Below are 24,424 nucleotides of genomic sequence, written 5' to 3'. Positions count from 1 at the left end.
AAGGACTTTGCGTGGATGCAAAGAAAAAAGCACTGACTGGTGGTTATATATGACTCTGCCTGCATAGTGGTCATCTTACTGCTCTATGTGGTCCAAATCTTTCAGAGGTTCTGGAAACAGACATGCTTAGAGTGTTCAAAAAGATATGATGGATGAATCTTTGTCTTAATCTTTGTTTTTTGGAGAATAAGGTATGGTGGACTAATTGAGAGGATCTCCCACTGTACACTGGGTTAGGATTGTTTTATGTTTCAAGTATTGTGTGCTTTTGATTTTGTTGCGTTTCTGTTTGGGATATAGACCACACCCATGTGGGAGCAGTCCAGCTCCCAGCTATTTGGAGTTGAGTACTGGGAGTACTTGATTGGTGCAGGTTTGGGTCCTTATCTATAAAGGAGGAAACCTGCTGGAGAGACAGGAAGGGAGGGGGACACAGGTGAATCTGGGTAGTGCTGGTTTAAAATGGCGATCCCCAGATGGAAATTGAGACTCATTTTAATCAGGACTTATGTGGAGGGTTTTACAAACAACTGGAAACTCCTGGTTTGTTGGAACTGTGTATTAGGGGAGTTTAAGAAGAAAAGTCTACTCTGTAATTATGAAGTGACCAACCGAGTGAAATCAACTAAGACCCAGAGAGGAAGCGCTTAAGAATCGCATTCCCAAGATCTGGTGTGTAATCTGATGGCGTTCAGGTGAAGAGAGGAGCTGAGCTATCATCTGTTGGAGCACCTGTTGGTGACTGAGATGGGTAGCAGGGGCGGAGGCTGGTGTCCCAAGCCTATAGTGAGGCTGTACTTTGAGCATGTGGCAAAAGCTTGAGTCCCCTGAAATTTTCAATTTCCAACTCCAGCAGAGCGTCAACAGCAGCATGGTAGACAAGTCACACAGTGCCCCTGGATTGGAAGGCTGGGGAGGTGTTTCCCCCTTTCAAAAAGGCTCAGGTTCAGGGGAATCACGCTCAGCCTCCTTAAGAAGATCTACGTCAGTGTGCTGGAGGGGAGAGTCCATCTGGACTATCTGGGCTCTCCCTAAGAGATGAAGGGGAGGAGTTTGGTCATTTGGGAGAATACAGCTGCTATTCCTTCACATAAAAAGAAGCCAGTTGAAGTGGTCTGGGCAACTCTAAAGTGAGGTTTTGCAGGTATGCCCTACAAGAAGGAAGCCAAGGATAAACTAAGGACTCTCTAGAAAGATTACAGCTTTTAGGTGGGTTGAGAACACCTCGGTGTGGCGAGGAAAGATTTTATTTTGAGCACTGTAACGATACGTAATCAGCAAAAAAATGGATGGATCGCGATGTCATGGAGCATTAGTTAATTCACTCTAAGAATGATGATTTAATTTGTCATTTTCACTTTTTAATGTTATTCTGTTAGTTTTAGTTTCCTAGTGTTATTATTACTTTTGTTCTTATAGATTTTTTTTCTTTGTCATGAAGATCTGAGATGATCACGAGAAGTTGCTGTGCATGACTCTTATCTGTATGCACCTTGCATGTCTCGTGCTGCTCGTTTTCTAGGGCTTTGGTTCAGAGGTGCTCGCAGTATTTCCACTTAAAAACCACTGGATGTGGTTCGGCTTCATACGTCATGTTTGAGAAGTGGAACCTGGTCAGGTGTTTTCAAAAACCCGAGCATAGATCCCTCCAGGTCTAAAGTATATCCAAACATGGCAGCAGAATGTATCCTACAAAAAAATTAAATCACGAGGGAACGATAACATCACACTGAGTATAATTTCATCATTTAATCCTTCTGTGAGGTAAATATCCAAGACTCTTCTCCTCAGTAACGTGTCATGAGCTCCTTCTTTATGTACTCATTACCACAAAACTACATCCTCATCATTAGCTGCTACTGGATAATTGCTTTTAAGTTGGTGAATTCAACTTTTATGTTTAATTCACCAGTCTTTTTTTTAAGTCCTTTTGTAAATGGAAATTACTGGTGGTTTTTCCAGTGTTTTTAAATGAATGATGAACCAATACTCAACATAATGTTTTATACAAGTATAAAATCGTCATATCAGTAGTATATACCATTATTTCCATCTTCTGATGTGTAAATTGACAGTAAATTGGAGTTTTTATTCTTTGCTTTGGAGGCCTTATGAATGTTTTATCACCATAACAATGTTTCTATTACTTTCAGTATCTGATTATTATGGTGTGGTTTTGAGGGTTTGAACATTGGTTGAATTGTGTCTGATTGTCTCACACCAGCTCCAACAGTACTACAGAAAACTGTAGCTGAATATTGCTTTACTAAAGTAGTTTCACATTCACTTGTTTTTTTGTGTGTTTTTTTTAACACCAGCAGCTACTGGTGGGTGGTGAGAACATGCTTCAACGTTAGTCACTCCCTAAATAAATACTTAGTTTCCTGTTGGTTCAAATGTCAAATGTGGGCAGTTTTAAACATCTGCTGAAGTTTGCTAAAACAACCGACTGCATGTGCAGCTGAAAACCACGTAAACACCTCTGAGCTGAAAAATAAGTCAAAGGTGAGTGTTTTTTGGTCTTCATACAAACAATTATGATCATTTTTGTACATGCAGTTGAATAATCTGGCATTTAACATGATTGCATCTGTTCTTCAGCATTAAGGAGGAATATTAATTATTATATACTGTCCTAGTATATACTGTCAAATATGCCATGTCTGTGCAAAGTTTCATGGAGCCGTGGTGAATTGAATTAAGTTAAATTAATTTTTGAATTAAAGGAGAACCTTACCCATGTCCCAAGAAATGTTCCCACCACCTTAATCTAGATTCCCAGGTACGTTTGACTAGCAGATTTAAAGGTTCCTGCTGCTTTTTGCCGATCATGGAGGAATCTCAATAGTAAGCTGTGATCATGTATGGCGCACAAAAAGAACTGAAGTACATTGTGTCTTGACACAGGCACAAGATTTGCTACAGTAGTTAGCACTGTCACCTCACAGGATGTGATATAGATCAAGTGTTTGAAGTTTAGAGTAAAGAGCTGCATGAATGTAACCGGTCAGTGAAACTACACAGTGCTATATAAATGTAAGTACGGTAAACCTGGATCTGCAAGCATAACATAACTAAATCACCTGAAAATGAACAAATCTGAATCTCTTTATGCTAAATGAAGTTAAACAAACTGAGATTAAACCACATCAAAACACACACACACACACACACACACACACACACACACACACACACAGTTTCCTTCCACTGCTTTGAATGAACAGATTAGTTTGCAATAAACAGATTTTGTCTTCAAGTGTCAATTCAACTTGAATTAATATTGATAACTATAAATGGTAGTTAAAAGGAATTGTTTTATAATGATACAGCAGTGAGAAGAGTGTTTCACCAATGTAATGGTTTTACATTTTCATATATTGAATCCACTTTTCATTTTCCTTTAAAACAAAATTTATTATTATTTAAGCTTCATGTCTGTTATGTTGTTTGATAGTCAAAGGTGGTAAAAGTGTTCATTACTTAAGCAGAAGTGTTCATGCTCTTAGGCAGTTCCTAAGAGTCTCTGTGAGCGGTAGGACTGTGTGTATTTGCCGTCCTGGCTCCTGGTCTTCAGCTCAAGGTTTCTGAAAATCTAGTGAATTCGATAACACGTTGATAGCATAGGTGTATCTAGTAGGAGGCTGGAGGGTAGCACTGGTGGTCGCCAGTATTTTTAAACGTTTGAAGAGAAGAAGGTGTGCAGATGGAGCAGGTACCAGTTAGCAGCTGAGTTGCAGCTGCGCACTCAATATTATAATGTAGGTTTTTTTGTCCTGCCGGCTGAATTGAAGGGAAAAAAAATTCTTAACTTTAAAAGAGGTGGTGAAAAATGGCTGAGGTGTGCTCAGCCCTACTGCCTTTCCGTGGATACTGGTGTATCATCGTGACATATTTGGATACTTAAAGGAGCCGAACCAAAAGTCAAAATATCTGTTGTCAGGTAAATGCTTATTACTTCCTATTTTTCCACAGACAGTAAAATAAACTAAATTGTTAAGTTATTCTTACACATAGAACTACTGTTGTTGTTTAAATCACTTTTGCTGAAGTGCACACAGACACAACATTAAAGACTCTGTGCTGCTGCTCCCACACTGACAGAAGCAACAGACAAGTAGGATATTTAAAGCTTTCAAAAGAAGAAAAAATCAGACCTTCAGTTAAACGAGTTATTCTCAAACACACAAATATTATCTCACAGCATTACTACATTTATCCCTTATATTTGGATTAATATGTATTATTGTTGTTTTAATATTCAGTTAAATTCAGCTTCTGTTAGTTTCCAGAATCATTTTGTTGTTTATTATCTTTTTAAAAAAAAAAAAAAAAAAGATTTTCTTTTCTCAAGTGCAAGATCTTGGCTAAAAATTACATATGGGGTTTTCATGATGTGCTCTGTTTAAAAGGGATTATGGTGTAAGGTAAAATAGTGATGACATTTTGAAAATAAATATATATCTGGTCATGTCAGCATTCTTAGAAAAATGTTTTTAATTTATATGTTTTATAGTTCTATGTGAATAGACCACACACATCCTGTGGGGGTGGAGCATCAGCAGAAATGAGTGTGAGCGTGCAGTCAAAGGTTTTGGTTGTGGCATGAATGACAAATATTTATTTATTTGCAGACAGCAGTTTTTGAAACTCATGAAGTCCCTGTGATTGTTCTTTACTACATCATAGCTACTTGTAAAAACAAAAACCAAACTAAAGTGTCAAAGTGCATGAAAAACAAACTTTGTGCAAAAAGAAGAAAACTGTTGCTGTCAGTCAATACAGTTTTCTATAAAACCACTCAAAAAATGATACTTGTTGTCTTTTGCCCAAACATGGGTCTGACTTATGTATCAACCATCAAGTACGCAGACTTTTTTAGTGCAACTGTCCCAAATTAAACATTCAGATTTATTTAGAAAATGACGAGCAGTGAAAATGTGATCTTTCTGAGAGAGTTTTTGAGATATTCATGTTCAGACATTGGATCAGACTTTTCTTTCTTAATAATTTGATGTGATTAAAATTAGGATGATTCCTACATATATCAGAATCAGAATACGGTTTAAAGAACAGGCCACCAATCTGATCTTTCGTCCGTGTACGGTTTCTTCTCAGCTTCCACCCAGAGAGGGAGAGAGAGACCTTCTGCTGATCGTTAAATAAAAAAATAAAAAGGACAATAAACCACACTGAAGTTTTTCTTCTTCTTCTTCTTTTTTTTTTTTTAAAAAAAAGGACCCCTGGGAACCATGAGTTGGGACGCTGACACTGTGGATTTACTGGGTTCACAGGAGAGTTTAAGTACCAGACAGGTGAGTCCAGTATCTGTAATGTTAACCTGCCCATTATGTCACATCAGGAACAGGTTTGTTGGCTTCAGCTTAGATTAAAAAACAGAGATGTACTCTTTTTATGTTAATATGATGTTAATGGTTCCAAATTCTATGCACACAATCTTGTAGTCTTTCTCTCACCTGCTCTCACCACTGTTTTATCTTTAGAACAGACAGAATCTCACTAATCATTTTTCATATTTCCACCCTAACGCTAATCACAAAAAAAGTTAAAAAAAAAAAAAAAAAAAAAAGAAGGAAATGGTTGAAGTTCTGACTTTTGAGAAACCGCCCACAGAAGTTGGGGTAATTTCTCAGGCTGTCATCAGAAACCCTAAAAATAGTATTAATGAAAACAGTGACTAATCCAGATGGTGGGCATGAGTCACAGTAACTGGTTTTATTTCATAAAAGACTACCCAAACCATTTTTTGACCACTCATTGGATTGGATACTCTTAAGGCTGGAAGCTGGGAGTGTGGCTGTAGCTACAGCTGCTAACTGAAGTCACTGAACTGAACTCAACTTCACCTTGTCTGTGGTGCTGCTGCCTTTTTGAAATGTATTAACAACAATGAGCAGGTGTCTGTATGTGTGTAATTCAGCTGTACACTTTATGGTTGCTAACGAACCTTAACTAATCTAGTGTTTGCCAGTAACTTAGCACTCCACCTTCTTCTCTTCAATATTTTTACTTCTGACTTGACAAAAATATATAAAATAAACTATTCCTTAAGTGTCGATTACAATTCACTTTCTCTGCCCTTGTTTCATTGTCAGCAGCCAAAAGCTTCCTCTTATAGTTCATATTTTTCATAGCTTAAATGTTTTTCATAGAGAATCCTTGTTTGTGTGTTCCTTTTAATGTATCCCTGCAGGACTTTGTTACTGACTGACAGAGATGGGCAGTAACGCGTTACTTGTAACGTGTTACTGTAATCCGATTACTTTTTTCAAGTAACGAGTAAAGTAAGGGATTACTATTGCAAAAATGGTAACTAGATTACCGTTACTTTCCCGTAGGAACGCTGCGTTTGCGTTACTGCGTTACTAAAACCGTGAGTTTTTTGCGAGAATGTCTCATGACAGTGACGTAAGCGAGTGCGATGTTCGTGAAAACAGCTGTGTGCAGATCAACAATGGATAATATATCGAGTGCGGAGAGAGTATGAGCGTGCAGCGTTTAAAGCGTGGAAGTACTGACCTTATTATAACCTTGTCACTTATAAAAAGTGACAAAAACATTAGTGTCCGTTGTGCGCGGGAAGAAAACTTCTTTTTACAGCGAAAAAACCCCTAAACTTCCAAGCAAGCAGCGAGTGCGCTACGACGAAACTCACAGAGAAACTCACGGATTCTTCCACTGATCGCTGCGGCACACCTGCACCAGGGCAATTACTTTTTGGGGGAAGTAATCAGTATTTAGTTACTGATTACTTTTTTCAAGTAACTTGACCAACACTGCTGACTGAGTCAATTTGTGCTGACTTCAATCCTTAGAAGTCTCCTGATCAATGTCATTGTCTTCCTTATAATATATTGTTTGGTTCTTTAAGTGACAAAGTCTGCATCTTGAACAAGGGGTGAAACTCTAACAACAGTCTCCTGTCTGCAGTACGGTGACCGTTGCACAAACTGCAGCCTGTCCAAGAAAAGGTTGTCGATAGGAGTCGGTCTGCTGATAGTAGCCTTTATTCTGGCTTTGATGACCCTTCATCGTAAGTAGACTTTATTAAACTTTACTCATTTGTAAAGGTGTGCAGTTCGTTCAGCTCGATTTCACAGTGGAGTAACAGCAGGTATCTTCCAAATACCCAGCATCTCTTTATGAGTTAAAGACCTCTGCAGCATTCATCATTTATACAATCTATATCAGTCCTACTGTACTGTCAAGAGGACATTCTGAGTTTTCTGTCAATGCCACAATTATGGTTGGGCTAACAGAGCACATGAACTTACTCTTCAGAATGATGGGAGTTGCAGCTTCTATTTTTTACGGCCACAAGGGTTAGGGTTAGGGTTAAGTGACGGGGTTTTTGCAGATTTAGTGATTGTACTGCCAAAATTCAAATTGGGTCTTCAATTTGAGAGTCTGAACTTTGATTTAGTAGGATTACAGAAATGTAGTGGACAGTGAAATTGCTTTTCTACCAATACTACTACTTTGAGCACTGAGATACACCATGTCTATTTCACACACACATTTATATGAGCAATTTCTTTGCTTCTAAGTGCTTTCTGTCTAACATTCAAACCCTGATGAACAGCAACCCAGGGTTCAGTATGTTGCCCAAAGATATTTTGGTATGTAGACAGTAGCAGCCAGGAATCAAACCACCAGACCTTTAAGTCATTAGCAAATGACCTGCTCAACCTGCTGAGTCACAGCCACAAACTATAAGGAACGTTATATATATTTTTTAGTTCATTTTATAATATTGCTTTTTTTGTTTTTCCCAAGTACTGAAAAAGTTTACTTCTTTCACTTATTCATCCTGCTTCATCCATGAAGTGAAAAGAAGTGAAAACATGTAGACACTGGCACATTGTTTGATAATATATCAGTTTCTTTATTTGCTAATATAATATAATACAATATAATATAATATAAAAATAAACTGAAACTTGGTTTTTGGTTTGGAGTTATTGGTATAATTCCAGGTGACTTTTCTGAATTGGTCTTTCACAGCTAGTTGTGGCTTTTTTTATGCGAACAGTTGTTTAAAAATTTTAGTAATTATACATTCAATATTGAAACATCCATGTGTGTCATCAGTACACAACGATGACACGGTGCAGAGAATTTACATCGGCTCCATGGGAATCAGCAACCAGCGATTCCTGCCAGAGCATGAAGATCCCAGCAGCTCAGAGTTTACTCAGCTGGCCGCTCAAGTCAGCCAACAGGTGAGACCTAACAGACTCACAGCATGATGGGTGTTCTCCATGTATGCTGTATCGCATGTATCACAAGTTCGCTGTTGTGAAGAAATAATTATTCAGGAAACAAAGAAGAGTAGTATGAAATATAAAGTGGTTAACACATTTATTATGCCACCTGTCATAAAATTGAGAAAGATCAGCATCACTAAGTGCTTTACTGCTGATTCTTTTTTTCAGTGAGTTCTTGGTGTTTGACCATTTTGAACAGCAGTGAGGAATTTCCAATAAGTTCCAGGAATCCAAGTAAATAATTGTCATTTGGTATCTTGATAACAAAATGATAAAGACATTTACCATTTTGTAATCTTTTCTGGAAATTCCTGGATAGCAACAAAAACTATTCTTTAGCGTTAAAAATATCATTTTTATTCAGCCAGTCACATGGCCTATCATTTGTTTGAGCTACCTGCAGGTTATAGTAAAATGGTAAATGGACTGGTTCTTAAATAGCACATTTCTACTCTTAGCACTCAAAGCGCTTTACACAACTTGTCTCATTCACCCAATCACACCAGCACCTTTTTCTATGCTCTCTAACAGCATTGTGAATGTTTTCTTTCTAACATTCACATGCGTTCATACTCCAATGGATGCACTGGAGAGCATAATGGGTTAGTATCTTGTCCAAGGATATTTCACATACAGACTGGACGAAACTGAGATTGAACCACCAACCTATTGGTTAGTAGGTGACCGGCTCTACTACTTTCAACACACACAATCTAAACTAAATAGTGTGTGCTCTGCAGTTTGACCATTGATTCAGCTGCTGATCTGCTGGGATCTTTTAGGAAAGACAAAGTGTTCAGCAATTTTAACTTTTTTTTATAATCTCTTCTTGATGGGAGAGGTAAGGGCCTGAAAGAATGGAAGAAGACTTTAACCACTGGTTACAACCAAGGTTTGCAGAACAGCATCTCTGAATCCACTTTGGGTACGTCTCCTGTCGGCTGGGAACAGGAAACTGTGGCTGTTCAGTAACATCAAAAGAACTGGACAATATAGGACTGCAATGATTTGCACATTTCATAAACCAATATTTTATTCACAATGGAAGACAGAAAACATCTCACATTTTTAAACTGAGACTTTTTTTCCATTGCCCAGTTTTAAGAGTCTTGGCTTCTGCTGCATTTGTATCGTAGGGTCAGAATTTGGTGTAAACAGCAGGAAACCTTGGCCCTATCCTGCTTTGTGTCAACAGCTCAGCCTGGTAGTGGTGGTGTAGTGGTGTAGGGAATATTTTGTTGGTACACTTTGGGCCTCTTAGTACCAACTGAACATCATTTTAACATCACAGCCTACCCAAGGCTCGATGTTGATACTCAACTTCTCGTGGCTGCACCATGTCACTGGTTTCTTGAACATGACAGTGACTTCACAGTAGTCAACTGGTCTCAACTGGTTTTTGTCACATGCACAGTCTCACATGTCACTGTGCGTGTGACAAATCTCCAGCAACTGTGTGATGCCATCCTGTCAAGATGGATCAAGATCTTGTTGTTTAATCTGTACCACAAAGAATTAAAGCAGTTCATGTATATATCCACACAATGAGACCTGATTAAATTGCAGGGTTAACTGCCTAATGATTCAGTTACAACATGGTTCATTTTGCTAAATGACTGCTTGCTATGAATCTGTATTGCAATCTTGATGTTATCACAAACCTGTGGCTTCCTCTGTTGTGTGTTTCTGTCTTTGTTGAGGCAATTAAAGGAAGTCGCTGCAATGATGTGTGACTTTTTTTCTCTTTCAGCTGAAACTGATTTACTCCAAAAACTCAGTGCTGGCCAAATACTTCAACTGCAACACCGTCCAGGCCTTCAGGTATTGTGAAATAGAAACCTGACTGTGCCTGTCAGTGGCCATGGTGTCTGACCCAGAGGGCAGCCACTGATTTGTATTTTTATTTTTATTTATTTTTTTTATTTTTTTGTGGGGGGTGGGAGCGGGGTGTCAAGCCCAGCCATGCACACACGCACGCTGACCTGTGACCCTGACACTAAAACCACATGTGTAAGACTGGGAGGTATGAAAAAAGAAGGGGTATTCAAAATTGGGTCCATATTTACCAGCAATGCACATATTCATATTTTGAATACATAAATTAGGTTTTATAAATATGGCCAGTTTGGTATTGAGGATGTCTGGGATTATGGTGTTAAACGCTGAGCTGTAGTCCTTTTCTGTGCTGATTTGAATGTCACAGGAGGTCTGGACCTGATTATTGATTCAATTTTTTGGAGTATGTGCAAAATTTGCCAACTCTATACATCTGTATCTGCATGCATCTGAGTATTCGATGATTGGTTTTGATATGGTGGATTGGTTTGTACCTAAAATACTGAACTCTCTTGTTAAGTGGGGCACTTAAAAATAAAGTCTGTATAAATCCTCTCTGTGTCTCTTGTGCCAGTGAGGGTGACAGCAGTGACGACAGCATTGTGGTGTATTATGAGTCGAAGTTTGATGTCCCCATCCCTCAGCAAACCACTGTGGATCAAGCCATTGAGTCTCTGGAGCCTCCAGCAGAAAATGAATGGAGCCAACAGGGACAAGGGCTGCTGAAACCCAGTGACACTCTGAACATCAGCAACATCATCTCACAAGGTTTGACTGCTCACAGATCCATGCAATTCACACTTTTTTACAGGTTTGTTTTTTGCTTGTTACCAAATCTATTGCCATTGTAAATGATTTCCTGGAGTAAATGTTGCTTTCTGGTCAAGAGGTGGTTCTGCAAGGAAGTAGTTCAGACTTCCAACAGGTATATGACTCGGCAGTGACCAACAGATGGCAGCATTAGACAGGAAGATGAACATAGTCCATGGAGAGGGCACATGTCTTTAAACATCTTAAAAGTTCTGAAAAGTGCAAGAATGATCTAAGTTAGGTTAAGATATGAATCTTTGAACTCAAAGCACCATATTTTCTTTAAAAAAAATATTAAGTTAACATATATCTGAAATCTTCTGGTATCCACTTCCTAAGTGGTTGCACGACTGCTGAAAATGGCTTATAGTGTGTGGTACATGCAAAACTGATGTTTGCTGGAGACCACTTAGAATAACATATCTATTTCTAAATTCAATTTCAATTTCAATTTCAATTTTATTTCTATAGCACATTTAAAAGTCACGAGTACAACAAAGTGTAAATCACTGTTGTCTCCCAGTGGTGAGAAACTTTGAAGTCTTTGAAACACTGGATTTGCTCTAGTGGCTGCTAGACTGCTGCACTGTATCTGATAAGGCAATAGGGACCAGTGTTGGGTAAGTTACTTTAAATTAGTAACTTAGTTACATTACTAGTTCTATCAAAAGTAACTCAGTTACTTCAAGTTACTCGTTACTTTCAAAGTAACTAGTTACTAGGGAAAGTAACTTTGGTTTTATTCAGAATTCTCTTGTTAATGTGTTGCTTCCGTAACTGGATACCCAGCAAGACTGTCAGTCTTCTAGCTTGCTTACTTGCCACAAGTGCACTGTGCCACCTACCAATAGAAAGGAAAAAATAATGTGCACATTTCCACGAGAGAAATCCCACGCCTGGACCGTCGTTGACCGCCGCCATGATTCTAGTCTGCTTTTTACATCCAACACAAAAACTGCAGTCGTGGTGCTTTTGATTGTACTCAGAACTCGGAAATTCTGCCTTCTGAATAGGAAGATGTAGGTAACACCAGACTGCAGATGAGCTGCATCCAGGGCTGGACTGGGATTTTGACTAGAGACCGGCCCACCATTATAGGAAGAATCATAAAGCCTTTGAATGAAAATAAACACTGTTGTGACAGTGATGTCACAGTGAATCTATCAATTGTTTGTTGTAAGACTCAGATGATTATTTTTTTAAAAGCGAGACATTTTAAATGAGAATAAGAAAGAAAGGTATTTCCTTGTGCCCCCCTTTCCCTGTTAATGCCCTACATCAGGGGTGGGCAATTCCAGGCCCCGAGGGACACCTGCAGGGACACCGCCCTCGGGGCCTGGAATTGCCCACCCCTGCCCTACATGAACCCCTGGCAACACTTTGCTAGACCCGCCCCTGCACAGTTACCAGCTGTCAGCTACGTAGAAAAGGATCCTGGTGTTATTTGTCTCTCAGAAACAGTTCATAACTTCCCTTCAACTCATTCATGTCACCTAAAAGGTAAACCTGTTTCTCCATCACCTGTTCAGCTCTGATGATTCAGTAAGGACATCTCCTGGTTTCATCTGCATGTTTCCCACTCACCACATATCCAAACCGATATCATGACCAGCAGCTTTACAGCTGTGGCTCCAGCAAACATCAGCTGATACTAGAAATTAATATTAAATAAATTCTAACAACAGCTGATCAAGCTTAAACGTGCTGCTGTTGTTTAGCGCGACATCCGCTGGTTTCCTCTTTCTGGCGCAAAGTGGGCGATAAACAAACGAGAGAAAAGCCGATCAGCTGATCATTGATCAGTTTCATGATTGAAGTAGAAACAGGAGAGAATGAGAGAAGAAGAGGCAGCGTAAACACAGAATTACTCCAGCTTTGTGTTTTTTTCATTGTAGCTGAAGTCCGGGACAAACTGTGTTCCTTTTCACCTCAGTACGAAACGCGTAATATTTTCTCTGAATACCAGACGATTCTGTTTTTTACGGGACGGTTGGCAACTCTAATAATGAACCGTAAGAACAAAATAAAGTTCAACATCAGTAACATAGCACCCACCCAGCTGTATAGAAACTCTGTCATGCTAGCTAGCACGCAGTACGAAAATGTCAGCATAACGAAAATAAACTCCACCTAAACTTGGTTTATATCTGACTCCGATAGACTGCAGGTCATAACTTCTTACCTGAAGTTCAGTTCACCTGACACGCGGACCGGCGGCCGCTTCGGGTCTCTCCTCTTGCCTCCCTTTTCCTTCATCCACCTGCTGGCCTCCACCACTTGCTAATGTTACTGAATCTGTGGAAGCTCCGCGATATCCACCACACACAGTAACGAGTAATCGAGCCTATCTAAATCCCAGTAACGAGTAACGCGTTCCTGGTTTTGGCATAATAACTAGTTACCGTGCTCGTTACCACAATAATAACGTAGTTACTGTAACGCGTTACTTAATAACGCGTTAGTCCCAACACTGATAGGGACTCAGGCTAGTGTGGACTACATCCACACTAGCCCGGATAGATTTGAAAACAGCGTTTTTGCCTGAAAACGCTCTGCGTCACATTATCGTTTTCAGTCGTTTTCACAGAGTTGTGCTTCCACATTAAAATGGCCGAAAACGCTTACGTTCCAGTACTGCACATGCATGAAACGCAAGAAGATTCAGCCTGCCTTATTTCTGTCAGCCGGTTATTACTTTCCAGCTCTTTGAAATGTTGCAGCAAAATGTTGAGGAAAAAGCACAGAGTTTTTTAAATGGACTAACAATGAGGTGGAGTTGTTGCTGCGAGTATCACAAATGTACAAAGTTGCAAAAGCGAGTGAGAGTTAGAGAATTTGAAGAAAAGCTATCTGGAGCATGTACAGACTGATATTAATCTTTAATAGGGCTGTCAAAATTGAGAGAAAACAAAACAACTGCTGTATAATGCCCTGTCTTAGTTTAATTGGTCAGATGACTGCATCATATGACTAGCATGCGTCATTGTTTTAGCAAGTCTCCGTTTTCGCTGCCCACACTGTGACGCGAAAGCACCGTTTTGAAATGTATGTGTTTTTGAGAGCGTTTTCCATCAGTGAAAACACCATCTCAGTGTGGACGGGAGGCCAAAACAGAGAGAAAACAATTAGTGTGGACGTAGCCTCAGTACGTACGTCAGTACATCTGCTGCGACATGGCCCCTCCCCTCCCTGAGCCTGGTTCTGCTGGAGGTTTCTTCCTGTTAAAAGGGAGTTTTTCCTTCCCACTGTCGCCAAAGTGCTTGCTCATAGGGGGTCATACGATTGTTGGGTTTTTCTCTGTACCTATGAAGCGCCTTGAGGCGGCTTTTGTTGTGATTTGGCGCTATATAAATAAAACTGAATTGAACTGAACTAAATATATGCTGCTACTATTGCAAAAAAGTTTCAGGTGTCATGCTCGACAGCTGATGTGGCAAAAAAAGCTCACAAAAGTGCTTTTATCTGAAAATTCAAAAAGTACACTATTTGGGACCACAGCTGTATGAGACTGTTAAAGAAGTGTGTGATACAACAAGATATCATTATTGTCATAGTTATGTGAGTTTTGATGTGTTTAACTGAACAAATGCTAACCAGAGTGACCTTGAATAATAAATAATTACATTAAAGCAAAATAAAATCATACATGATTAAAAAAAAAATTCCACCAATATTTATCTGAACATTTTCAGCATCATGAAATTTGAGTTAGTAGTGAAGAACATATATGTGGTGTCCTAATAAATGTATTTTTGTGTTTACAGCCATAGATCAACGCTTGGCCAGGACCCCATTAACTGGTGAGAACTGGTTTACCTGCAGACATTTGTGTAGTAAATTATACAACTTTATTAAAATTAAAATGTAAAGTTGTCTGTTTATGGAGGTAAATAGGTTGGAAAATATAAAAGCTTGTACCTTCATATCCTGTTGAAAAAAAAGTGATGCATTCATGGTAGCACTGGTGTGGGTCAAACAAGAACTTTTTTCAATGTATTTTCAGAGAGGAAGTTCTTCGACATCCACGTCAGAGACCCTGGATTTGTTCATTCTCCAGGGTTTCCAGACTATGCTTATCCTCCAAATCTCAACTTGCAGTGGAGGCTTCGTGCGGACCCGGGCCACAGAGTCTGGCTCAACTTCTACAGTCTGATCTTGGAGGATGACTGTCAGCATGACTTCATCAAAGTCTATGATTCGCTGGCCCCCATAGAGAAACGTGCTCTGACAGAGTGAGACAAATAATCCTTCTCCCAGAATTTAAACTGTCATCTACCTCTGTGTGTTTGAGATTTTAGCTTATTACAGTGATGGGCAGATATACTTCAGGGGCGGATGCATGAATCTTTGCAAATTCACAACTAAAGCTATGTGTATGAGAACAGGCAGAAAAGTACGCTCATTCTTTTTATTGTTGGATTTGTTTGCAAAGAAGTTTTTGAATGCTAAGTATGTAATAATGTAGACAGATGTTTTAGTTTGGTAAGCTACCTTAATTCCTGCCTAACTTAAAAACCAAACTGTGTAGATCTGGTCTGAGCTATATGGGAGAGCTGTGTATTTTTATGACACACTCTTCCTTTATAAATGCTTGGGGTGTTTTTTATTTATATTTTTTTCTTTTTCACATCTTTACATGCATCCATCCCCAGGACTGTGGTATCACTGCTCTGTGTTATCAGAAATAAAACAGGCCTTTCAGGCTTCTTTAAAGTTCCTCTTTAAAAGTTAATCTATCCGTTCTTTTCTCAGACAGTGTGGACATCCCCAAAAATCATTATCCTTCATCTCTGGAAACGTCATGTTACTGACCCTGGTCACAAATGAGGAGAAAAACTTCCCTGGCTTCAAAGCCAGCTACTACCAGATTCCTGTGACTAAACTAAGTAAATGAAGACACATTTTGAACAGTTATCACTTCTTCATGTTTTTTTAAGGGAAAAAAAGAAACAATTATTTTCACTGGGTCTCAAAGGTATTCATGAAAATAATATTGCACTTATATACATCAGAGATCAATGTGTAATTTTGTCTTCCAAGAATCAGAATCAGAATCAGAATCGTGTTTATTGGCCAAGTATATGTGCAGACAAATACAAGGAATTTGGTTCTGGTAGATGGTGGCTCTCGAGCACAGCAATGTAAATCACACACAGACACACACACACACACACACACACACACACGTATCTATATATACATTACACATGCATACACATACATACACAAAGCTGTGTAAACCAACTATAAATAACTAATCTAAACGTATATACATAAAATACAGAAATGAAATGAGGTGGAATGAATACTACAGAATGTACATAAGGTGCAGTTGCAGTCTGGCAGTGGGAGCAGTGTGACAGTTCAACTGTTTAGAAGGGAGATGGCGAGGGGAAAGAAACTGATGCATTCTCATAAATTTATAATTATTCAATAAAAAAATCCATAAGCTAGAGCACACTGATAAAAACATGTCACTGTAACTAGGATTATGCACTTGAATGTGTACGAAAACAGAATTCAGCTGACCTGCAGGATTATGCTGTGTCAGTGTAAACTCCATCTCCTGACATTTCTGCTGATTCTTGTGATATTAGAAACTTAATAAATGGAAGCTGACTATAGTGATGAACTATCTGTTGTTCAGATTGTGGTGGCACAATGATTGAAGACAAAGGCTCGTTCTCTTCACCATTTTTCCCCTCCAATTACCCTCCAAGCACATCATGTGTCTGGAACATCGAGGTAAGTTCTCAAGATTCTATTTTAATTTCATTTAAATTAAAAATTAAAAAATAAAGAATAAAAAAACAAATAAGGGGTTGCTATCATCTACATCAGATTTGTGATGACAACTCTCCCCCATCAGCCTTTTACAGCTGAGTGGTAAAAATGGATGGAAAACAATACACATAGATGCAGATCCCATCTAAAACCCCAAAGAATCCACTGATCATCCACTGACATCCATTTTCACAACATTTTCTCAGTTAATAATTACATTTAAGTTGCATTTGTCTTTCAGGTTGCAAAGGAAAAATTTGTGAAGGTTGACTTCAAAAAGTTCTTTGTGGGAAATCAAAGTGAGCATTGCCCCCACGATTATGTTGACATCAACGGTGAAAGGTAAGTAAGCATCAGTTTATGCCTCCTTTTACTGACTTTGTACATCATCCGTGCCAGTGGTAGGATTGCAGGAGTCCAAAATTAAGACTGCAGAGTTCTGAGTCAGCAAGTCCCAAATAAAGACCACAAGTCAATGTGTCAGAAGAGTTTTATGACTTGATCACTCAAATTGTGAACATTGCCTTAAATTTGATTTATTCTGCTAATTTTCATCTCAATTTTTTATTATTGGACTGGACTAGAGTAGCTTTGCACGATTCACTGTTCAAATAATAATTATTTATCTTATAATGGGCTTTTGATGTAGCCTCTAAGCTCAGCCTGAAATAAGCTCTTCTCTCTTTAAGCCAACTTTTTACTAATGAACTGATCCTCACAAACAGAATGTTGGAACAGCAGGTGGATGGAGGTTGTGTGCCCACAGGCACAGCTGTGTGAGCACGGTGGCCATATAAAGGATTTTCCTAATATTTGACATCATACAGACCCAGGTGTAGAAAAATTTAGAGCATGCTTAAAACAAAAATTTTGGCTTACTGCATTTGTGCTGACCATTGACACACTGGGTGATGACCACAGAATTAGAATTAATGTAGAATTATTGTAGTTGGTTATGTGTTGGCACAACATTGTCCCATCCCTTTTTTATACTTGGGGTCATGGGTCATTGTTCTTTATGCCTGGAAAGCTATTGCTCAAGGCCACTTGAAAAATGACTTGAAAGTTACATGAATAATTTTGAAATTCATCCCCATATATGCTAATGTGAACCCAACTGCTACAATCTAAAGGGGGTAAAATTAGACTCAGTTCTAACCTTTGAGCCACACATCAGCTAAGTTATGTCACATATTCTTTTGTTTTTTCTTGGCTACATTACTGGAGCTGTGTTCTTTCTGGTACAAATAAGAAGTTACTCTCTCGCATCCAACTAGTTCAACATGTAGAATAGAATAGCTCTTTATTGTCATTGTTACAAAAACAATGAAAGGCAGTTTGGCATCTCTCCATGTGTGTGAAGTACACAAAAGCATATGTATTTACACAATAACACAGACAAATTTACACAAGAAAGAAATGTACAAGTTATACATACACCTGCATACATATGGATACACCCATAAATACATACATACACACACATACATACATGCATGCGTACATATGTACACACACATATTTCCACATACACGCTTACATATATATACATACACATACATGCCCTCTGAGGAGCAGGTGCATTGTGAGGTGCAGTGTGATCAGTGATATTGCACACTGAGTGGGTGGGGTGGGGGGAGCTTATTACTGATTGAATCTTTTTGAGGGGTCTGTAGCTCAGATTTCCGGCTCAAATTTACATTTCAGGAAAAAACTTGAGTTTTAACATTTGGCTATTTGGTCATGAAGCTTCTCTGTAGCTGGACGAGTATTGTTCTGTGTTATTCAACAAAATCACACTGTATGTGCTCTACCTGAAAGTATTAGTTATTCATCCACTGTCACTAGACTGTGTTGCAAACACTATTTTAGGACTTGTGTGTGTATGTATGTCTGTTTAGATGGACAGACAGACAGCTCAGTGTGTGTCTGTCTATCTCTTTTTTTGTTGTAGGCTGTGTGGCAATGGCTTAAACACCAGACTGATCACCATCAAAAGCAACAAGGTGACCATTACGTTTAACTCGGACTCCTCCTATGTTGACCAGGGTTTCACTGCTGAGTATGAGGCCTTCATCCCAACTGACTGTAAAGAGGACTTTTAAAAAACATTTTAATAAAAGGATTTCAGCATTTTCCAAAGCAGGCAAATAGATGAAGGGACTTTTTGTTTTATCAGCTTGTCCGGGAAGGTTCCAGTGCAACAACTCCCTGTGCATCAGCAAGATTTCTCAATGTGATGGCTGGAATGACTGTGGAGATAACAGCGATGAGATCAACTGCAGTGAGTCCAAACCATCAAACATCTCTTTGTATGAAGTCTAAAAAGAATTAAAGAAGGTTTAGCAAAAAAATCCAGGTTAAATATCAACTGGAATTGACCTCAAAAAAACTGTAAATCACACTTAGTCTGTAGCATTTTGTTTTCTAACCCACCTATTGTGTTCAATTTGTTTCTCTGCTTAGCTTGTGATGCATCTCAGATACAATGCAAAAATGGTCACTGTAAACCCAAATCTTGGCTGTGTGATGGGATTGATGACTGTGGAGACAACACAGATGAACAAAACTGCAGTGAGTAAAGCAGAAATTTAATTTCTACCTATTTCATTTCATCAAATCAAATCAAAACATTTTTATATAGCACAATTAAAAACAACAATGGCAATCAAAGTGCTTCACAAGTTAGGAGCCAATAAAAATAGACACATTTACCAACAGCAAAACAACAGCAACACAAGACAAACATAGAAATCAGCCAAATGATAGTCAAACTAACCTAAGTCAGAGCCAAAGTAAAAAGATGAGTCTTTAAGTGAGATTTAAAAGACTGAATAGACTCAGCAGTGCAATAACATTCTTTGATCAAGGTTAGATCAAGTAGTTGGTCTTAAAGCCAGACTGGAACTTTTCACTAATACCACTGGTATCTAAGAAGGTCTGAAGTTGTTTACATACTACTTTTTCCACGATTTTTGACAAAGAGGGAAGTTTAGAAATTGGCCTGTAATTTGAAAGAACACTAGAATCAAGATTGGTCTTCTTAATAACAGGTTGTACAACAGCATGCTCAAGCAGACAGTACACAACCTGAAGTCAGTGAAGCATTCAATATACATAAAATACAGGGTCCAATAGTGTTCAGCGCTTCCTTGAAATTACAGGCAGGAAGAATATCATATGGGGAATGGAGATTGTTAAGTGATCAATTATTTCCTTTACACCAGTGTGTGAATGTGTGCGTGAATGGGTGAATGACTGGATATGTAAAGCGCTTTGGGGTCCTTAGGGACCAGTAAGGCGCTATATAAATACAGGCCATTTACCATTACCATTTTACATCTGAAAGAGATACAGGCTCAAACTGCTGAAAGACAGCAAAGCATGTAGGACTGCAACTTGATGTGAGACTACTGATAAAAGCTGGGCCCTTGAAGTTGTAATTTTATCAATAAAATACCTTAAAAAAATTTCACAAAGGGCCAAAGGGTGCGAGGCTTGTGGCAATTGGCCAAAATAAGACCTGACAAGAAGGCAGATTTAGCAGCTTTCATAGACTTCTGATATTTTGATAAACAGTTTTGAAGGATTTTCAGTGACACTTGAAGCTTCAGAGCACAGGTATTTTCATTCAGCCAGAGTTGATGTAAAGACTTAGTACACTTAGTCTTTGGAGGAGCCAGACTGTCCAGAATAGAGGAGCATGTGGAATTAAAAAGGTTGGTAAGCTCATCAACCGATCATTTATTCTTTTTTTTTGTTTGTTTTTTGGCTGCTCCCTTAACTTTAGGTATTGCCACAACAGATTATCTAACTTAATCTCGTAATCTGGCTTGTGTGCGTGTGTGTGTGTGTTTATTTAAAGATTGTAGCATTTTCTGAACTGGTAAACTGTCAGGTTGGATAGTGAATGAGGACCCCAAATGCAGACTCTCAGGCAGGGATTAAATTAAATCAACTCTTTATTGAAGGCAATCCAAACCCAAAAGGTAACAAAGGAAAATATTGAAAACATTGAAAAACCAGGAAACACGAGGGAACCCAGCTGAAACTAATCAGGGAAACAAGACAAAATAAAACAGAACACTAAACACATATGACTAGGGTTGGCAAAATAAAGAAGGAAGCGATTAAACAAGGAAAAATCACAGAAAGAAGACTCTATAATACATGGTTCTTACTGGAGAAGCAGTGTTACTGAAAGACAGAATATCATAAACACAACTGGAGCCAAAGCAGGAACCTTGATAACGACTAAGAAGAAAACTAAAGATAGAATGCAGAAGTCTAAAATTCTGGTACCATGACATAAATAGATGACATGATTTTTGTTTTTGTCTTATCAGCTTGTCCAGGAAGGTTCCAGTGCAACAACACCCTGTGCATCAGCAAGATTTCTCAATGTGATGGCTGGAACGACTGTGGAGATAACAGCGATGAGATCAACTGCAGTGAGTCCAGACACAAACACGGGTTTTCTTTGTGACTCTGCTTTGGGTGTGACATGTCTTGGATACTGAGCAGACATTTATTTTGAGTGAAGAAAAGAACACAGTTTATTTTGTGACCCAGAAAGAGTAATATTTCAAACTCCGCCACTTTGCGTTCCTCCGCAACTGCCTCGTTTGAGCTTTGGACAAAAGGCATTCTGGGATATTTGCCTGGGTTTAGCTACAGTGGCTAGTGAGCTCACTGGACACCAAAACAGCCAATCAGAATTTTTTGCATCCAAGTCTGTGATTGGTTGGTTTTGTGCCACAAATATGACTGTGCCAGCCACTAGGTTGTGGCATTTCATGTATGGCCTGCCTGCTAGCATCTTGCACCCTGCTAATATGTGCTGGATTGTCTCAGGGGCATCTTTGCACAGCCTACACTTAGGGTCTTCCCTGTTGTGGTAGACCCCAGTCTCTATCGATCTTGTGCTTAAAGCTTGTTCTTGTGCTGTAATCAGTGTCTCTGTGCTGTCGTTAGGTCCAGCTATTGGTAAGATTTCTCAGCCACTTCTTCTGCTGTTGCTACATGCCATGCAGGGGCCCGTCCTTTTACGATGGTTCACTTTCTTGCTCCTCTTCTTTCTTGGGTTTCTGCTGCCTGAATTATTCATTAAGTACACGGGCAGTTGTGGCCACCAATGTGTGACACATTAAGTCATAGGCTTTCTTCGTCAATCCAAGCAGTGCACAGGTTGAAAGGAAGTGAATGTGCTATCTGCAGATGGTGTTTTGCCCCTCTGGTGTTTCAGCCAATTCCTTTCTGGGCCCTGCTCATTTTTGAGCCATGTGCTTGTTTATCCTAGCCAAATGGACAGGACCTTCCACATGGTGCTACCAGAGGGGGATTGTCTGTAATGCAGTATTCAGATATTCTAGTAGAAGACCTCATAGAAAGTAATAGCAGTTGCTTCTTACGGACTCTTACAGATGTTGGAACACTGAGCAACTAGTTGTTTGAATGTAAGTGTAAATTGTGGCGTTAAATAATTCATAGGTCCAAATCCTCATGTAATCTCTTTCATGGGGATAACTGGTGTATTAGCATTCCGATAATACCCTTTTCTCATAGCTTGTCCACTTATGCCATAACCTGGTTTCAGTAGCTCACTCATCAATATGCCGTGGCCCCTCAACACCTGATGTGGATCTTGTTAATATAGGCAACGTCCGAGTGGGCATTGCTTCATTTATATATTTCTTTCTCATATACTGAAGTAGGCTTTGGATAGCTCCAAATCACATCAACAGTTGCTTTAAGATCACAGGAATCTAAATGCTGAGAAGTCTGCACAGAAACACAGGTTAAAATCAAAACAGAGCCTGACGGTGATGAGAAGGGATAGATGTCAGACACGTTTCCTGGCTGATGCAATAATCTGACGAGGACCGAGAGTCTTCTTCCTCATTAAGAAACCAGCATAATGACCCGATTAGGAACTGGTAGGTTAATCAGCAGATCTTGTGACAGGTGAGTAATGAGCAGAGAGGTGGAGATGCCAGGAGGAGGCCTGAACCCAAATCATTTTAAAGAGAATTTATTTATTTTATAAATGTTTAATTACAGGATTGCAGCATTCTCTGAACTAGGTAAATAGATGAAGGGTTTTTTTTCTGTCTTGTCAGCTTGTCCGGGAAAGTTCAAGTGCAGCAACAACCGGTGCATCAAGAAGACTCTGCAGTGTAACGGCAGGGATGACTGTGGAGACAACAGTGATGAGCTCAACTGCAGTGAGTCCAAACCATCAAATATCTCTTTGTGTAAAAAGAGTTAAAGGTTTAGAAAAAAAATGTGGATTAAATCTCAACTTGAGTTGGTCTCAGAAGAGCTAAAAGCTCCATAAAGCCTGTTTAAAAGAAGATGAAGTAAATATTCTGATAGAATCCTTTCCCCCCCAACTTTATCTATAGAACAGTTTTTCTTTTCTTTATACAAAAGTCCCAGACATACAGTACAAAACACCAACTGATAGTTCTCTTCACAAGCAACAACTGCATGTCAACACCCCGCCCACCTCCCTACCCCGCCAATTACCTACCTACCTCCCCATGTCAGGTTCAGTGCATGAACAGGACCCAAATGCAGGACTTTCTGGTTAGTGACAGTTAGTTTGTTTACTCACTATTCATTATAAATAATGTAACTGTGAGATGCACTTCACACAGAAACAGTTAAAAACTTTTCTGTTCAAACAAGCCTTTTGTTGATCTACATATTTTATAATTTTTTACACTTTTACATTTGATCTTTTACATTGTGTATAATGTCTATTGATTTTATTGTCTGTTTTAATATTTGTGTACAGCGCTTTGTGACTGTCTGTCTGTGAAAAGCGCTTAATAAATAAAGTTTACTTACTTACTTGCTTACACACACACACACACACACACACACACACACACAGTTCTTTATTGCCAGATGCCACGTTTATTTTTAGTTTTCATTTGTTGTGACAGTCCGTAGTCTGGACAGCTCCGGTCTCAGCTGATCCCAGCTTCCCCTCCGCTCCTCTCCCGTCTCACTAAAAAAGGGGAAGAAAACCGTCATCAGCCCAAACGCCATCAGCTGTTCTCACCTGCCTCTCCAGCACCGCCCCGTTGAGCTCACTGCACCACTCCTCCCCTGCAGCCACAGTAACAGTTACCAAAGACGTGACTTCTTCATGGTACTCCCAACTCCTGCACAGTGCTCGTGGTCCATGGTGTGAAAGATGAAAGCCCAACATTCGATATTTACAATAATGCTCTTCTCCTGCGACACACTCCTTTCCAGGTTCTTAAAAAAACAGAATATGATGATCAATTTAGCGTTCACACATGCAAGAGCAAAAGACAGTTCATATCAGAGGAAGGGCTGTACTGACTAGGTCACTCAAAGATCCAGTGTCGATTGAAGCTCAGCCACACACTGTTAAGTAGTGGACCACTGACGAGGGTAATCAGCAGCAGCCGGCAAAGTTTGTAGACGACAGTTGTGGGTGTCTTCAGCGCAGGAATTCCTTCTGACTATACATACATTACACAAACATCACATGGGGAAGACAGGTCAGAGAGTTATAACAATGGAAAATGCACAACAGGAAGAAAGACGAGGAGAAAAAAAAGAACTCCCCCCAGACTGAGCTCCGACAGGAAGATCAGTTTGAGAACAGAAAAAAAAAAATCAACTCGGCACATGAATCATCACACAATATAGAAGACATAAGCTTCGAA

The 24,424-nt window shown here is 39.2% G+C and overlaps 1 protein-coding gene and 1 long non-coding RNA gene across 2 annotated transcripts in view; one reads left to right on the top strand and one right to left on the bottom strand.

Moving 5' to 3' along the window:
- The first annotated feature begins 2,409 nt into the window (after positions 1 to 2,409).
- Positions 2,410 to 24,424, top strand: part of LOC116335451 (suppressor of tumorigenicity 14 protein-like) — a 28,471-nt gene continuing 6,456 nt past the window's right edge. The window contains exons 1-16 of the mRNA XM_039604617.1: positions 2,410 to 2,505; positions 5,239 to 5,315; positions 6,952 to 7,054; positions 8,113 to 8,243; positions 10,039 to 10,109; positions 10,699 to 10,892; positions 14,699 to 14,734; positions 14,938 to 15,166; positions 15,687 to 15,820; positions 16,582 to 16,679; positions 16,960 to 17,060; positions 18,673 to 18,806; positions 18,898 to 19,002; positions 19,185 to 19,292; positions 21,065 to 21,169; positions 22,838 to 22,942. Coding sequence (XP_039460551.1) covers positions 5,253 to 5,315; positions 6,952 to 7,054; positions 8,113 to 8,243; positions 10,039 to 10,109; positions 10,699 to 10,892; positions 14,699 to 14,734; positions 14,938 to 15,166; positions 15,687 to 15,820; positions 16,582 to 16,679; positions 16,960 to 17,060; positions 18,673 to 18,806; positions 18,898 to 19,002; positions 19,185 to 19,292; positions 21,065 to 21,169; positions 22,838 to 22,942 — 1,717 coding nt within the window. The 5' untranslated portion in view covers positions 2,410 to 2,505; positions 5,239 to 5,252. The remainder of the gene's footprint in view (positions 2,506 to 5,238; positions 5,316 to 6,951; positions 7,055 to 8,112; positions 8,244 to 10,038; positions 10,110 to 10,698; positions 10,893 to 14,698; positions 14,735 to 14,937; positions 15,167 to 15,686; positions 15,821 to 16,581; positions 16,680 to 16,959; positions 17,061 to 18,672; positions 18,807 to 18,897; positions 19,003 to 19,184; positions 19,293 to 21,064; positions 21,170 to 22,837; positions 22,943 to 24,424) is intronic.
- Positions 23,626 to 24,118, bottom strand: LOC120435301. Its single transcript, XR_005609627.1, has 3 exons — positions 24,076 to 24,118; positions 23,857 to 23,987; positions 23,626 to 23,733 (listed from the first exon to the last, which is right to left on the bottom strand). It is a non-coding gene; the product is annotated as an uncharacterized LOC120435301 (long non-coding RNA).

This window comes from Oreochromis aureus, linkage group 20, assembly GCF_013358895.1.
Source record: "Oreochromis aureus strain Israel breed Guangdong linkage group 20, ZZ_aureus, whole genome shotgun sequence".
In the NCBI taxonomy this organism is placed as follows: domain Eukaryota; kingdom Metazoa; phylum Chordata; class Actinopteri; order Cichliformes; family Cichlidae; genus Oreochromis; species Oreochromis aureus.
Note: the sequence above shows the minus strand (reverse complement) of the source record. Positions and strands in the feature narration are given on the sequence as shown.